Source organism: Ciona robusta, chromosome 6, assembly GCF_009617815.1.
Source record: "Ciona robusta chromosome 6, ASM961781v2".
Lineage (NCBI taxonomy): Eukaryota > Metazoa > Chordata > Ascidiacea > Phlebobranchia > Cionidae > Ciona > Ciona robusta.
The window spans coordinates 914,470-930,356 of record NC_143240.1 but is presented as its reverse complement, the minus strand read 5'-3'; the positions used below and the strand labels follow the sequence as shown (position 1 = coordinate 930,356).

The 15,887-nt window shown below is 34.0% G+C and overlaps 2 protein-coding genes across 2 annotated transcripts; one reads left to right on the top strand and one right to left on the bottom strand.

The window, feature by feature from the left end:
• Positions 1-271: 271 nt before the first annotated feature.
• On the bottom strand, positions 272-11,619 carry LOC149734673 (phosphatidate cytidylyltransferase 2-like). Its single transcript, XM_089879942.1, has 13 exons — positions 11,477-11,619; positions 10,760-10,849; positions 10,039-10,149; positions 9,567-9,620; positions 9,027-9,149; positions 7,615-7,734; positions 7,214-7,384; positions 6,112-6,180; positions 3,861-4,010; positions 3,106-3,240; positions 2,346-2,449; positions 1,370-1,469; positions 272-915 (listed from the first exon to the last, which is right to left on the bottom strand). The coding sequence occupies exons 1-13, from the start codon at positions 11,528-11,530 to the stop codon at positions 901-903; spliced, it is 1,296 nt and encodes a 431-aa protein (XP_089736068.1). The 5' UTR covers positions 11,531-11,619; the 3' UTR covers positions 272-900.
• A 961-nt stretch (positions 11,620-12,580) lies between these two features.
• Positions 12,581-15,184, top strand: LOC149734672 (oligosaccharyltransferase complex subunit ostc-like). Its single transcript, XM_089879954.1, has 4 exons — positions 12,581-12,767; positions 13,956-14,049; positions 14,135-14,332; positions 14,987-15,184. The coding sequence occupies exons 1-4, from the start codon at positions 12,629-12,631 to the stop codon at positions 15,003-15,005; spliced, it is 450 nt and encodes a 149-aa protein (XP_089736080.1). The 5' UTR covers positions 12,581-12,628; the 3' UTR covers positions 15,006-15,184.
• Positions 15,185-15,887: the final 703 nt, after the last annotated feature.

Sequence of the window (15,887 nt, the reverse complement as noted above, 5' to 3'; positions counted from 1 at the left end):
TGTTTAGAAACCTACACGTTTGAATTAATGTCATTTTTGTCATTCTTATATTGACATTCAAATAAACGACTTCTACATTCTTCTAAGTTATAACACGTCGCATGCGCAGTAGCGCCCGGAATAAATATATCGGTCGGAACATATATCACAACAACGGCGCTTGGCTATTATAGCGTTCTAACTGAAACACAGTCCTTAACAGCTGTGGTATAACTGTACACTGCCTATGCTTAAAAATGAATACGTTAAAATAATAATAAGTACAAAATCATACACATTCACGAATTTATTACAATCACAGTACGTCTTACAATTTGTACTGCACAATTTTACTTCACAAAATATAAATGTTTAGATTAGGAAAACAAAAAATTAAAATTAAAATCACAATATACATATAATTATATACACTACTGTTCAAAACATTTTACAAATGTGCATTTTTTCATAATTTTTTTATAACAGTACAATTATATGCTATATATAGTAGGGTGGGGTAAGATGGGACACCTTTAGCACATAATTTTCAAATATCCTGATCTTGTTTAAACAATTAACAACGGTCTATGAGAGTCGTGAAGATACAGTTTTATAATTCTTCGAATGTTTTTATTTACTACCAATTGGGATGAGAAAATGGGATAAATAGGTGTCCCATATTTCCCCACCCTACTATATATGTTATATTTAATCTGGATACATCTTTTCTGCAGTGGTTAAAATATTAAAAAAATGAGAATTTTTTGATAATTATAAATAATTGAAAAACGGCTGCAAAGAAATAAAAAATAAAAAAACAATTTTTTAGGTCTACATTTGTGAAATAAAAGTAACATAGAACTGCACAAAACAATGACAAATTTATTATCATACATCACCCATATTAAAAACTTCAATGTATCATTCCAAAAAACCCTGAAAAAAATTAACATTTTTAAAGACTTAATAAAATGTAGGAAAATATAAGACTTATTTTATTGTTTTAAAGACTTTAAAAGTCGTTTTTAAAAATGCTCATTCAAATGTGTATAACATGAGTGTTCTGTTTCATACACCTCGTGTCAGCTTACGAGTTACCAAGTATGTGACTTTGTAAGTGATTATTTTTTTGGGATATTTTTATTATGTATGGCTGATAAATTGGACAACCCATTAGTGACCACTAGGTTGGAGTAATTACCATTAAGTGTCTTGCCCAAGGAAACATATGCCCACAATGGTAGCAGCGAAGAGCCTTGAACCCATTACCGCTGGGTTAAAGGCCATGCGCTAACTACTTTGCCACGACGCTGGTTATAACTCGTAAGCTGCGTTTTGAAGCAAGGATACATAAGTTAAACAATTAAAAATATTTGTACATCTAAGTTACCTTGTTGGTTAGATAGTCTTTCAGATCATTAAACAAAATCATCTGATCAGCAGCTGTCATTGCCGTTATCATAGGCAGTAATTTCTTAGGTGTAGGTAATCTAATATAAAAGTGTGTATATTGTATATAATGAATAAATGTAACTTATTTACTCTTTTGTGGCGGGGCAAGTACAGTCGTTATAGGTGTTCTGTTTCATACACCCCATGCTCACTTTCGAATTAGCGTAACTTTGTGGGTAAAGTAAATGAATAAATGTAACTTATTTACTCTCGTTTGGTGGGACAAAGACAGTTGTTATTACACGGTTGTTCTGTTTCATACACCTCGTTCCTGCTTACGAGTTGCCACATACAAAAATTTTTGGGGAGAGTAAATGAATGAATGTAACTTATTTACTCTCGTGTGGTGGGGCAAAGACAGTCGTTATAACACAGGTGTTCTGTTTCATACACCCCATGCTCACTTTCGAATTAGCGTAACTTTGTGGGTAAAGTAAATGAATAAATGTAACTTATTTACTCTCGTTTGGTGGGACAAAGACAGTTGTTATTACACGGTTGTTCTGTTTCATACACCTCGTTCCTGCTTACGAGTTGCCACATACAAAAATTTTTGGGGAGAGTAAATGAATGAATGTAACTTATTTACTCTCGTGTGGTGGGGCAAAGACAGTCGTTATAACACAGGTGTTCTGTTTCATACACCCCATGCTCACTTTCGAATTACCGTAACTTTGTGGGTAAAGTAAATGAATGAATGTAACTATACTCTCGTGTGGCAGGGAAACGACAGTCATTATAACATAAGTTTTCTGTTTCATACACCTCGTGCCTGCTTAGGAGTTACCACATGTGCAAATTTGTGGATGATTGTAGTCAAACTTGTCAGCTGTATAATTTGTAGATGGTGCTGCCCCAGATATATGTGTTAAAAGTAAGGAAAAGATTTTTAGAATTACTGTGCTTATACTTACTTGATAAAGGTGTGCAAATAGACGTTAACGAAAGTCGCCATCAGATATTGGCAATCGAATCTATCCATTAAACCTCCATGACCGGGGATGGTGTCTCCGAAATCCTGTGAAAAAATATTAATAATGAAGCTTTCTTTTATAGGTCTTAACAAAAAAGTGGGTTATAATTTGGGTAAAATAGTTTGTAATGGGTCACAAACAATTGTAAAAAAAATTGTAAAAATTGTAAAAATTTGTTATATTTTTTGGTGTTATTACAAAAAAAAATGAACAGGTCTATGAAACAAAACACATATGTTATAACAACTATCGTTTTTGCTTTTTTACGTATTTCATTTTTACATTTAATTTCTTGTGTATTATAGCAATGCAATTCTTTACAATTTACAAGTGTGCCACTGAGACTATTCACTGTATTTTTGAGGGTTTTGTTTTACCATCAGAGCCCAACCTTTGGGTCAATCCCTTTAAAAGTCGACTCCCCCCATTGTACGGGTCATGTCTTTACACACACTTTTTCTATGAGTTTATCTTAATAATAATTAAACATAAATGGCTCGTTTGTCTGCTAGGTGTAGCGACCACGCTTATTTTCTTCCAATTAGACGTAAATATGTTTTTAACTGTAAGCGTGTTTTAACAACTGTTGTTTTGTCGCTATATCCTGTCTTTTCGTTTAAAATATTTCTAAAACTTCGCTATGTAATAGCAGAGACAAGTAAAGTTATTATGCATAGCAATACACTGAGACCAAAATTACCTTAATTTTGAAAGCCCTTTTAAATCCTGATGCAAAGAAACCGCCAAATGGGGCGATAGATGAACTAAATATAGATAAGGAGAGAGAATGGAGTTGAAACGGATATATCATCACTGATGCTACATCCATGTTAATCTGAAATGCGTTGTAATTGTATTATACCTCATGCTCACTGTCAAGATATAGTCGCAGTATAGCTGTCTATGTGTTATATATATCATAAGTACATGGTGTATTCGAACACCTCATGCTCACTGTCAATTTCAAATATAGGTATCTTCTTATACACCGGATACACATGGTGTATTCATACACCTCATGCTCACTGCCAAGGTATAACATGTTTTTTAATACACCAGACAAACATTGTGCATTCATACACCTCATGCTCACTGTCAATTTCAAATATAGGTATCTTCTTATACACCGGATACACATGGTGTATTCATACACCTCATGCTCACTGTTGAGTTATAACATGGGTGTCTTCTTATACACCAGACAAACATTGTGTATTCATACACCTTATGCTCACTGTCAAGGTATACCATGAGTGTCTTCTTATACACCAGACACACATAGTGTATTCATACACCACATGCTCACTGCCAAGGTATAACATGTTTTTTAATACACCAGACACACATAGTGTATTCATACACCTCATGCTCACTGTCAATTTAAAATATAGGTATCTTCTTATACACACATTATGTATACACATGACATATGATATCCAACAGTGTACCACTTACCAACTTCAGCAGTACCCGTATAAACAGGGGTACTTGATACTCAGTTTGTTCAAATGTAGGTAGAGGTACGCAGTCTAAGTTAACACTGAATGAAGACGAGATATCACTTGGGCAAGTCATGGTAGGGAATTGACATAAGAAGCCTGATATCTGGGAAAAGAGGGATATATAGTAGGGTGGGGTAAGATGGGACACTTTTTTATTGTATTTTCTTGATCATTTTAGTAGTAAACAACAAAACATTTAAAGAGTTATTAAACTGTATTATCACGACTTACATAGACTGTTGTTTTTTGTTTAAAACACAATCAGGATATTTAGATATTATGTTCTAAAGGTGTCCCAACTTTCACCGCCCTACTATACATATTAACAGAAAAAAATCCACTCCAACAACAAAAAAATGAGATATATATTTCGCTAAATGGTATCTCAGTTTCTAATTTAAATAAAATTAGAGTTTATTTTTAAGCTTACTTTAACTTAATGGAAAAAAAAATTATATATATACACAGAAAAAATTAATCCTTTACAATTACATATATATATTTTATATATAGGCCTGTTAATTAAAAAATATGATTTGTTGCGCAACACTGAAAATGTTTTCTTTGTGCAACACTGCTGGGCATTCAAATTAATAGCATGTTAACACAATAAAGTAAGTAATGTATTGACACTACGATACACCATTAGTCTATTACATCCTATTAAATTTTCAGAAAACAACAGAAGACAATGTACTACCGTGTTTTAAGCGGTGAGGCACATAAAACGTACTTAACTAAATCTGCCATGAAAATTTTGCTTAAAAATTTGTGGATAGCGTTGGTGGGGAAAGATAGGACACCTTTAGCACATAATATTTAAAATTCTTATCATGTGTTAAACAATTAATAACGGTCTATGGGAGTCGTGAGGAACTGAGGATACAATATATAATTCTTTGAATGTTCTTTGTTTACTACCAAATGAGACAAAACATGTATTAAAATACACTATACTGTGGTGATAGTGATAGTGCAACGATCAGTCTATTTTGCAAAAAAAATCTAACAATGTGACAAGAAAAAAGTTCATTTTTTTCGCCTGCAAAACTTTTATCCTTTAAAACTAAATGAATGAATGAATGTAACTTACTTTATCCTCGCGTGGCCGGTAAACGCCAGTCGTTATCACACGGGTTTAACACCTCGTGTCAGCTTACAAGTTACGATGTATGTTACTTTGTGGGTGATTATTTTTTTTGGATTTTTTTCTTTTTTTTTGTATGGCTGATAATTTGGACAACCCATTAGTGACCACTGGGTTGGAGCAATTGTTGTTAAGTGTCTTGCCCAATCATAGGCGTAAAGTTTTACTAAACGTTAGGGTTGCAAAAACCAGAAAAAAAGGAAGTCTTCGCGCCGGTAGGCGCGAAAAAAAAACGGTTTGCAACCCTTTGTTTTCGGTTTGCAACCCTTTAAATATGTGCTTTGTAAAAGCTCATACAAACGTAAACGTAATCAGAATTACGTAGGGATGAGACAAATTAAAATTACGCGCGTTCGGCGAGTCCGTGTAATGAGAAACGGTCGAATCCGATTGCCTGGCGAGTGACGTCACAGTAGCTATGTCGCATGCGCCTTTCGTCAAGCCCGCACGAGTGTGTGGTTATCTTACAAACGAAGACCCGTCCGTCGGAAATAGTAGGTTTCCAGAACAAAATATCGCGGAAATAAACTGCCTAAAACGTTTCCAACACTGCTTTATATTTATATGCAATGTTTTCCTCAGGCAAGCAGCATATTTATTACGAAATAGTAGGGATTCACACGTGGATTCATTGCATCATAATAGCGGTTGTTTGAACCTGGCAATTGATTACGACATAATAGCGATTCACACGTTGATTACTGACGTCACAATAGCGATTCACACGTGAATTATTTAGCAAACAGGAGTTTAAATACCAGTTGAATGCGTTTGTGTCGTGAATGACGCATCGGTATTGACATATTTTAACGAACGTAAATGAAGTTTGTTCGCAGTAATAATGGCGTCTTCGTTTGGTCGAACGTAATTCCTTACGCATTATTAGTATGGAGAAAATCAAAGGGTTGCCAGGCAACCCTGCAACCCCGTAACTTTACGCCAGTGTGCCCAATGACACATACGCCCATAATGGTAGCAGCAAATGGGTAACTTTTTTCAAAAGTTAGACGCCTATGCTACTAATATCATAAGAACAGCTTAAAACCAGTGTACTTACCAGCCAACCAAATATAATAGTAAAGAACGCTCCTCCAATAAAACCCTCCCATGTTTTCTTTGGTGAAAGCTGAATAATAATACCATAATTATATATAGTATAGTAGGGTGGGGGAAGATGGGACACCTTTAGCACACAATATACAAATATCCTGATCGTGTTTTTATAAATTAACAACGGTCTATGGAAGTCGTGAGGATATAGTTTTATGATATTTTAAAGGTTCTTTGTTTACTACTAAACGGGACTAGAAAATAGAGTTAAAAAGTGTTCCATCTTCCCCCACCCTACTGTATATATATTGTATTATGATTAAATGTTACTTCCTCGCGTGGCCGGAAAACGACAGTCGTTATGACACGAGTGTTGTTTCATACACCTCTTGCCATCTTACGTACTATGTATGTAACTTTGCCGGTTATTGTGGAAGAATTGTTTTATGTATAGTAAAATGTTGTTCGAAATGTTGTTTTAATACTGACTAACAGTCAGTCAGTCAATGCAATATATTTAAAAACAATCATTAAAAAAAGACAAAATATGAACTTTTTTGCTTTGAAACGTCTAAAAAAAGGGATATATCTATACATATATAATATATATATATACACATATATAACCATTTTAAAAATCCTAACCTAAGCTATTATTAAGCCATCAATGAAATTAATCAACATTTCACATCATCTGAGCTTAACTATGTTCGAAATGTCATTGTATAGATCAAATATATTGATTATTTGCAAGAACGAAAGGTTTTTATGTTAATCAATACTTGAGTAAAAAATTATGGAGCAGTGGTCCGATTGAAGTGCAAAAAAAAAATTAATTGGTTGAAGGGTATATTCAAAATGGTATAGTAGGGTGGGGGAAGATGGGACACTTTTAGCACATAATATCTAAATATCCTGATTGTGTTTTAAACAATTAACAACGGTATATGAGAGTCATAAGGATGTTATTTTATAATTCTTTGAATGTTCCTTGCTTACTACCAAATGGGACAAGAAAATAGAATGAAAAGGTGTCCCATCTTCCCCCACCCTACTACTATATATGTAATTAAACTTTTTTAGTAAAAAATTATTTAGCATTTATTTACCTTAATTAATGGGGTCCTTCCGAAGAAAAATCCACACATATAGGCCATAATATCGTTGCATATTACCATTGACACTGGGACTATCAACCAGATAATTCCCTCCAATAGATTTTGTAGCAGCAAATGAGATTGTGTAACGATAATAAGCAATGTCACGTGTGTCCAACCAAACTAAAGGATTAAAAACATATTTGGTATATGTAAACAGTGGCGAAGCCAGAAAACTTAAATTTTGCAGTAAATTTAAAATTTGTCCTTCTTAATAAAAATAAAATAAAAAAGGATTTCCGCTAAAACCATTAATTTAAAGACTGTGGAATTTAGAACTGTTCAAAAAATGACACTCAAAAAAAAATCAACCAATAGTAATTTTATATATATATATATAAAATAAAACTCACCATAAAAAACTGCAGTCTGTATCGTTTCTTCACCAGGCTTAAAACAAACAACATAAATCCAACCAAGTAAAGCATGAATGAGATCAATCGGTGATATTTTGCTAAGAACATCATATGTTTCTGGAATAAAAGCAAACTTATATTAAATTTTGCAAACAAAATTGAGTCTAACCAATAGTGAACTTAAAGCAGAGCTTCCCAAACTTTTTGCTCAAAATTTTTTTTTTTGGAATTTTCTACTTTTCAAGGTTAATTATATATTGTATTATATGCAGAGCTTTTTGTAAAATTGGTTCCCTCGGCAGCCCCTCAAGTTTTCCGGCACCGTGGCCCAGTGGTTTAGGAATCTGAGTGGAAACCAAAGTGTCCCCGGTTCGATGCTCGTCGAAGGCACTAATATTGATCGCGTATGTGTCCTTGGGCAAGACACTTAACGGACATTTCTCCAACCCAGTGGTCACTAATGGGTTGTTGGATTTTGCAACGAAGTAAGGTTTTTTTTAAACTTTTTTCAATTTTTTATTTATAGTTGATAATTTGGACTTCCAATTGGGGGATTCGGCTTTATAAAGTTGCCCACAGCGACAAGCCTTGTAACACAACCTCTAAAATCGAGGCAGGCGAGCTAACCACTTTGCAACAGCGCCAGATATTGTTATTGCATTATGATTAACACTCAGGACTCAGGATATACGTGGTATGCAACATGATATTCATAATGTATATATTGATGAATGAATCATGTGCATAAATAACCTACGCTATTAGACACCACACATAAACAAATGTGATGCATATGTGATATAATGTAAAACATTATGTCTGTTTACACAAAAGAGCATTCAACACATTGTAATAAACATGTATTACTTTTGTACCATCATTTTGAAAAATATAACACATTTTCGCACTAAATCTTATGTACATAATATTATATGTGTATAGCCTGTTTACTTTCTCTTTTAAATTAGTGCCCAAATGTGTAAAATTTAAAATAAGTAAAAAAAAGCTGCTTTTTTACAATAAATTATGTCACACTAGATTTTAAAAAATAAAACAGTTTTTTAAATGCCTTATTATTTAAAGTAAAACTTTTTAGAGCATTTTAAGGTCAATTTAAAGATGTAATGAATGAATGAATGTAGCTTACTTTATCCTAGCGTGGCCAGAAAACAACAGTCATTATAACGTGGGTGTTATGTTTTATACACCTCGTGCCAGCTTACGAGTTACCAAGTATTTTAATTTGTAGGTGATTATTTTTTGTGTTTTCTTTTTATTTTTAATGTGTGGCTGATAATTTGGACAACCCATTAGTGAACACTGGGTTGAAGCAATTGCCATTAGGTGTTTTGCCCAAGGATATATACGCCCACTTTAGTAGCAGCGACGAGCCTTGAACCCATACCTACCTCACTCTGTATAAACGCAGCAAAATGTTCCATAGCAGTTTCCCCATAGAAGAAGTAGTTTGAGCAGATCAAGAAATACCAACTTAGTGTTCGAAACCAAGGTAAATCATAGGATTTGTAGACCTGTCAATTAAATTAAAATTTGACAATAACAGAAACTTAAAAACTACATATATATATATGTTGTTTTAACATAATACTACGAAATTTAATTCTGTATATAAAAGTCACAAAATACGGGAATCTTTTTTCAGAAACAGAATAAAATGTACACGCACATGTAGGTGCCGCGACTAGGCTTATTTTCTTCCAATTAAATGTAAATAAATTATGTTTTTAACTGTAAGAGTTTTTACAACTGTTGTTTTGTCGCTATATCATGTCTTTACCAAGTATGTCACTTTGTGGGTGATTATTTTTTTGGGCTTTTTATTTTTTTCAATGAATGGCTGTTTTTGTGTATGGCTGCAAAGTAGGCACAATGTGTATAAGCATAAAATATTAGGACAATTATTTATTCATTGTTTAGTGTTTACATACCTGGTGTCCAATAGTGATAATTTCATGGAAACATTTGACTTGGAACAGAATTACCTGCAGACGAAATGACAATATAGAATATAGAAATACAATATAATGTATCAGTAAGACAGTAACTGACAGTTAGGAGACAGAAATTGATAAAAAAAACATTTGGTGTTGTGAGGATACGGTTTTATAATTCTTTGAATGTTCTTTGTTACCTACCAAATGGGACAAGAATAAATCAATGTAATTTATTTAACCTCTCGTGGCTTGTAAAGGACAGTCGTTAAACAAAAGTGTTTTGTTTCATACATATCGTGTCAGCTTACAGGTTACCATGTATGTTACTTTGTGAGTAATCATTATTTTTTAAAACTTGTTTTATTTGGGAGTTTTTGAAATTTGTTTTATATGGTTGATAATTTGGAAAACCCATTAGTGACCACTGGGTTGGAGCATTGCTGATGGAAACTTATGTACAACTTACTGAAGCCATAAAAGCGAAGGTTCCAAGATAAATGACAAGTCCAAAATACCCAATCATTAAAATAGTGAACAAGCCTCTAATCCACCAGTTCCGCCATCGTGGAGTTAAATCCTGTGAAAAATAACAATTTTAGAAAAAAATCTGAAAATTTTGTCAATAATTTTTGCATCACAAGATGGTAAAGGGAAATTTACATTTTCATAATGCTACGTTTTGCCTATTTTAGGTTATATATATATATATATACATTTCCCACTGACTTTCCTATTGTTAATCCTGTAAAAAATTATCAATTTTATAGAAAATTTAGAAATAGTTTGTCAATAAGTATTGTAGGCCTATTTAAAGATTTAAAAATCCTAAAAGTGCAATTTACACATTCATATTTTTAAATTTTGCTTATTTTAGGTATATATATATATATTTTAATTAAGTTGTCACATCCTAACTTATATATACCTATATAAGGCGCATACTTCAGAATATTTATAGGGTATGCGGCATACCAATTTTCTAACACTTAAGCCGTCTAGCGGTCTCATTCTAATCACTATAGCAGTGCAAATTTTGTGTTTCCAATTCCCGACGAAAAAATTTTTTGCGCCACTTTTATATAATGGCATATATGATAAGACGTCATAGTCAACGCGTCGTTGCGCTCTGCATACCCCAGATATTGAAGAAATCGGTACGCTTGATATAAATACATGGTGAAAATTACCTTCAAAGCTTCCTTCATAAATTCTGGTGTCTCATCTTTTGGTTTTGGAGGTTCAGTTGGCTCAATTATGCTTGAGTCACTAAGGTGGTCCTAACAATGAAATGTAAAATATATATTAATATAGGCTATATATATTTGGGATGCGATAAGCCAAGCCCGAACTCAATATTTGTTGTGCCCGAACGTCCCCCTTTTTTGACGCTCAGGTTAAAGAGAAAGATACACTGACTCGTCTCGTTATCTTTTAATAGCTTTTAGTAGATTATAGCAAAAGCATAAGGCTTGCCGAGTGCCAAGCGTCAAAATAGGAGACTCGGAAATAAACGCATGCGAAAGTGAAATAAATAGTTATGTTATATTATATTATATAATATATATATATATATATAGGATTTGAAATTTATAATGATTGGTTTGCCTAGTCCAGTTGTTAGTTATTTGAAACACAATCAGGGTATTTGGATATTGGGCACTAGTGAAGAATCTTCCGGTACATAGCAGAATAGGCTGGTGGAAAGTGTTAGAGGTTGGTGGTTAGGGGTTAGTGGTTATAGGGGTTAGTGGTTAGCAAATAGGGGGGGGGGGAGAAGACTCTTCACTAGCACCGGATATCATGTGCTATAACCGGCAATCGCCCCATCTTTATCCACAGTACTATATATATATCAATAAATGGGAAAAAGTTTGAATATTTTTATTAATTCAACATGTATATACCTCACTTGTATTATTTTCTTGTTCAAGATTTCTTTTGCGGAGATGAGTTTCCATTTTATAACATCAATCCACAACAAATATAACAATCAATTAGGTCTTAAAACATTACGATTCTGTATACGGCAAAATATAACTTTATAAGTAGTAATGCAAACAATTCTATAATAGTAAAAACTGAAGAACTCTCGAATAACTAGAAAACCTTAACGTATTGCTTGCTACCATTTAATTATGGGCGTATGTGTCCTTGGGCAAGACATTTAACGGCATTTGCTCGAACCAAATAAACTTGCAAGAGTGCGGTTATAGTAAATAAACTACGCTCGGCCTATAAAATGTGACGCGCCGTCTACGTGTTCTTGTTTACTCTTTAGCTGAGCAATAACCACAAAAATCCTGTCATAAGTGACGTCAACGCGCAGTGTTGCCGGTAAAATTAGTCTAAAATCTACAGCAGGGCAGATTGGTTGCTGTTTCAGTGCGTCTGCCTCTTGCTCAGAGTTATAGGTTCGAGACTTGGTACTGCTACCGTTGTATTATTAGGCGTGTTTTATGTATAGTTAACATTATAGATAACCCATTAGTGACCACTGAGTTGGGGCAGTTTCCGTAAAATGTTTTGCTCAAGGACATATGAACTAAAAGGTTAAAGGTAGCTCATGTCAATTATATTGCCAAAATCATGCTATATATGCGTTTAATTTTTGGCTCGTCCCAAATACATTGCAAAATTGCTATTAAAACACATCCATAAACATTATTGCTATTTAAATGCCAAATTTTGTTGTTGAAATCAGCTCCCTTGCTATGTGACGTCACTGCGTTACGTAGGAGGGGAATTACCTTACGCGTCATCGTATTCGTGGCATCGCTTCTGTAAGTTTAGAAATTGAACGGACGAGTAAGTTTTTAACACTAGTGAAGAATCCTTCCGTACGACACAAATTCTAGTGGGAAGCGTTATTGGATGGTAATTAGGGGTTGTAGGGGATTGGTTAGGGATTAGTAGCTATTGTTTATTAGTTAATAGTTAGCAGATAACGTAGGCATGAGATTTTTCGCTAGCAGCACCATTTTTTGTTAAACTCGCTCGATTTGTGCGTTTTTTTGTAACTTTTATTATATTTTGAGACAGATATTTGTGAAATAATAATGGAATCAGTTGTGGGCCTTCCCTTTAAGTTTTTGGTTTGTCCAAATCTTAAGCTAAAGAAACCGTCATGGGTTCGACAACCATCCGCAATGGTCGTATTCGCAATCGTAATGATGTCTTATTTTCTTGTCACCGCAGGTTAGTTTTTATAAAAAACCTAAAGGTACATAATATATATATATTTATATATATAATGTAATTTATTTATAGGAATAGCAATTTAAAATTTAATAAAATGGTTAATTTCAGCTGTTTTAGTTATATATATAATATATTTAATATTTAGTAACTTAGAAGTGAGCTTTATACCCAAATTGAAAAAAATGTCCCGTACATTTTATTTTGGTGCTAGTGAAGAATCTCCCTCCCTCTCCACCTTATTTGCTAACCACTAACCCCTAACCCCCAAGGGGGTTAGGTGTTGTTGATGGTTAGTGGGGTAATCCTGTCGCTGGTGACCAGTGAAAATTTTGGTCTCAAAATGTACTTTATGTCTCCCTGATACCCGCTGTATAATTTTTTTTTGAAAAAACTCGGGCGTTCGTGTCGAAAATTAACTTTGAAAATGCGCGAAAACGTGCTGCGTCACCGTAATTCGCCTGACTTGCGTAAGGTTAACGATTTATTACGTCACAATAGCGATATGTTACGTCACAGTAGTGACATATTACGTACGTTACAGCATGTTATAATCGTGTTTTTCGCACTGTTTTATGTTAGGGAAAACCCCAAGTCCTAACCCTTAACCCAACCCTAACCCCTACGTTTAACCCGTAACCTCTAAATCCAAAAAAACTAACAAATTACGTAATCTGTAACGTAGAAATCAAAGGTTGTAATACGCATTCTATGACGTCATAATCTAACCTTTGCCGGCTCGTGTGGAAAATACGGTGACGCAGCACGATTTCGCGCATTTTCAAAGTTAATTTTCGATACGAACGCCCGAGTTTTTTTAAAAAAAAATTATACAGCGAGTATCAGGGAGACGTAAGGTACATTTTGAGACCAAAATTTTCACTGGTCACCAGCGACAGGATTACCGGTTAGTGGTTATAGGGGTTAGTAGTTAGTGGTTAGTGGTTAGCAAATAAGTGGGGGTGGGGAAGACTCTTCACTAGCACGTTTATTTTATTTGTTAGATTTTGATCAACTTACTTGTCTAGTAAGTAATGCACGGAAATTTAGTCGGTCGACTAAGACTGAAAAACACTGAATAAAGTTTGACTCAAAAACATGGTTTCAAATAATGACCACGACCAACTAAAATTACCCAAAGAAGAGAGCATCTGATAATCATTATTTATTTGGTGTCATTTTTCACAGGAACCATCTATGACATCATAGTGGAACCTCCAAGTGTTGGACAAACTGTTGACGATAAAGGAAACGCTAAGCCAGTTGCATTCCTTGCTTACAGGTAGTATAATATTCGCAATTGTTTTGGAAGATAAACAAAAATTATGTTATTCCATGTATTATTATTTAAATCCTTTTTTTTTCAGGGTAAATGGACAATACATCATGGAGGGTCTTGCTGCTTCATTTCTCTTCTCTTTAGGGGGCCTTGGTTTTATTATTTTGGACAAAGCAAACGCCCCTAATATCCCAAAACTGAACCGGTCACTCCTTATGCTTATTGGTGGAATATCTGTGCTTGTTAGTTTCGGGATGAGCAGAGTTTTTATGCGTATGAAGCTTCCGTGAGTATATTCTTATGAATATGTTGAATTAGGTACAAAAACTTGAATATGACTGGTGCTGTGGCCATAGGCGCCTAACATGGGTATGCAGGGTATGCATATACACCCCAGAAAATGAACCAGAATACCTATGGGCCATTAGTACCCAGTATAAGTGAATAAACAATTTAATAGCCTATATTTACAAAAATAAACACTATACAGTGGTGATATTGAAAAGATCAGTCTATTTCCGAAATAAAAGTTAATAAAGTGGCAAGAGAAATGTTCATGCTTTCGTCAGCCTAAACTTTTATTTTTTAAAACTATATGGGTACCTTGACCAAGTTAGGTGTCTATGGCTGTGGTACAATGGCTGCTTTTTACCTAGATAGGTCTTAGGCTTGTCATGCTACCATTGTAGGCGTCTGTGTCCTTGGACAAGACACTTAACAGCAATTGCTTCAACCCAGTGGTCATTAATGTGTTGTCCAAATTATCAGCCATACATACATAAAAAAAAAGATAAAAAACTAATATCACCCACAAAGTTACATTTGTGGTAACTCGTAAGCAGCCACGAGGTGTATGAAACAAAACACCTGTGTTATAACGACTATCATTGCCCTGGCATCCCAGAATAAATAATTTACATTCATTCATTTTATTTTACAGGGGATACCTTCTGTCTTAAATTGGACGCACAGAAAAGCTCAGTTTGCAAGAATTAAAATGATGTTTCTTGTGGCACGAAGCATTAGAATGTATTTTGTATAATAATAAACCTATTGTTGACTAAAGTAAATTTAACTTAGATATTTCTTTTCGTGGCGCAACTTTTGAAGCATCAAATAAAATATCTCATCTCCTGTATTTACTTTACTTTATCAGATAGCGGTGTCCGGAAAACTATGGGGTATTTTGGCTACGAATATCTCCTACTTTTTTCTAGCAGGTTTTCCTAAATTTCTAATCAAAAAGATTTATTTTTTAGGCCATAACCAAAAATCTCTGATCTAAAGTTTTACTTTGTCAAATTCGCTACCACAATCTTGAATGATAAACAGAAAATCCATATCGAAAAAATACTTTGCTCGAAATACTGTAGCTACTTGCCGCTAGACGGCTCGCCAGAGCAATTTAAATATGTACTGTACATTGTACAGTATAAACACAAGTGTGTGTGTTTAATAGAATTAATATGACTACAAATTGACAGCAAGGTATAATTATTCAAAAACATGTTTATCCTCGCGTAGTGGGGCAACGACAGTGGTTATAATACAGGTGTCACTTTTTTATGTACGGCTTGCAACTTTTGTCAACACATTAGTTACTATGCACACGTAATATTTTTTTATTTATATCTTCGAATATAGTAGCAAAGATTAGGTAAATTAATACAGTAAAGAGAAGGTAATTAGCAACAAAACAATAGTCGTTTTACTTTTACACATGCTACGGGTAAAACTATACTTAAGTAAAAATGTCACATATAAAAACTGTTTAAAACACGATCAGGATATTTAGATATTATGTGCTAAAATTGTCCCACCTTTCCCCACTTTACTATAAA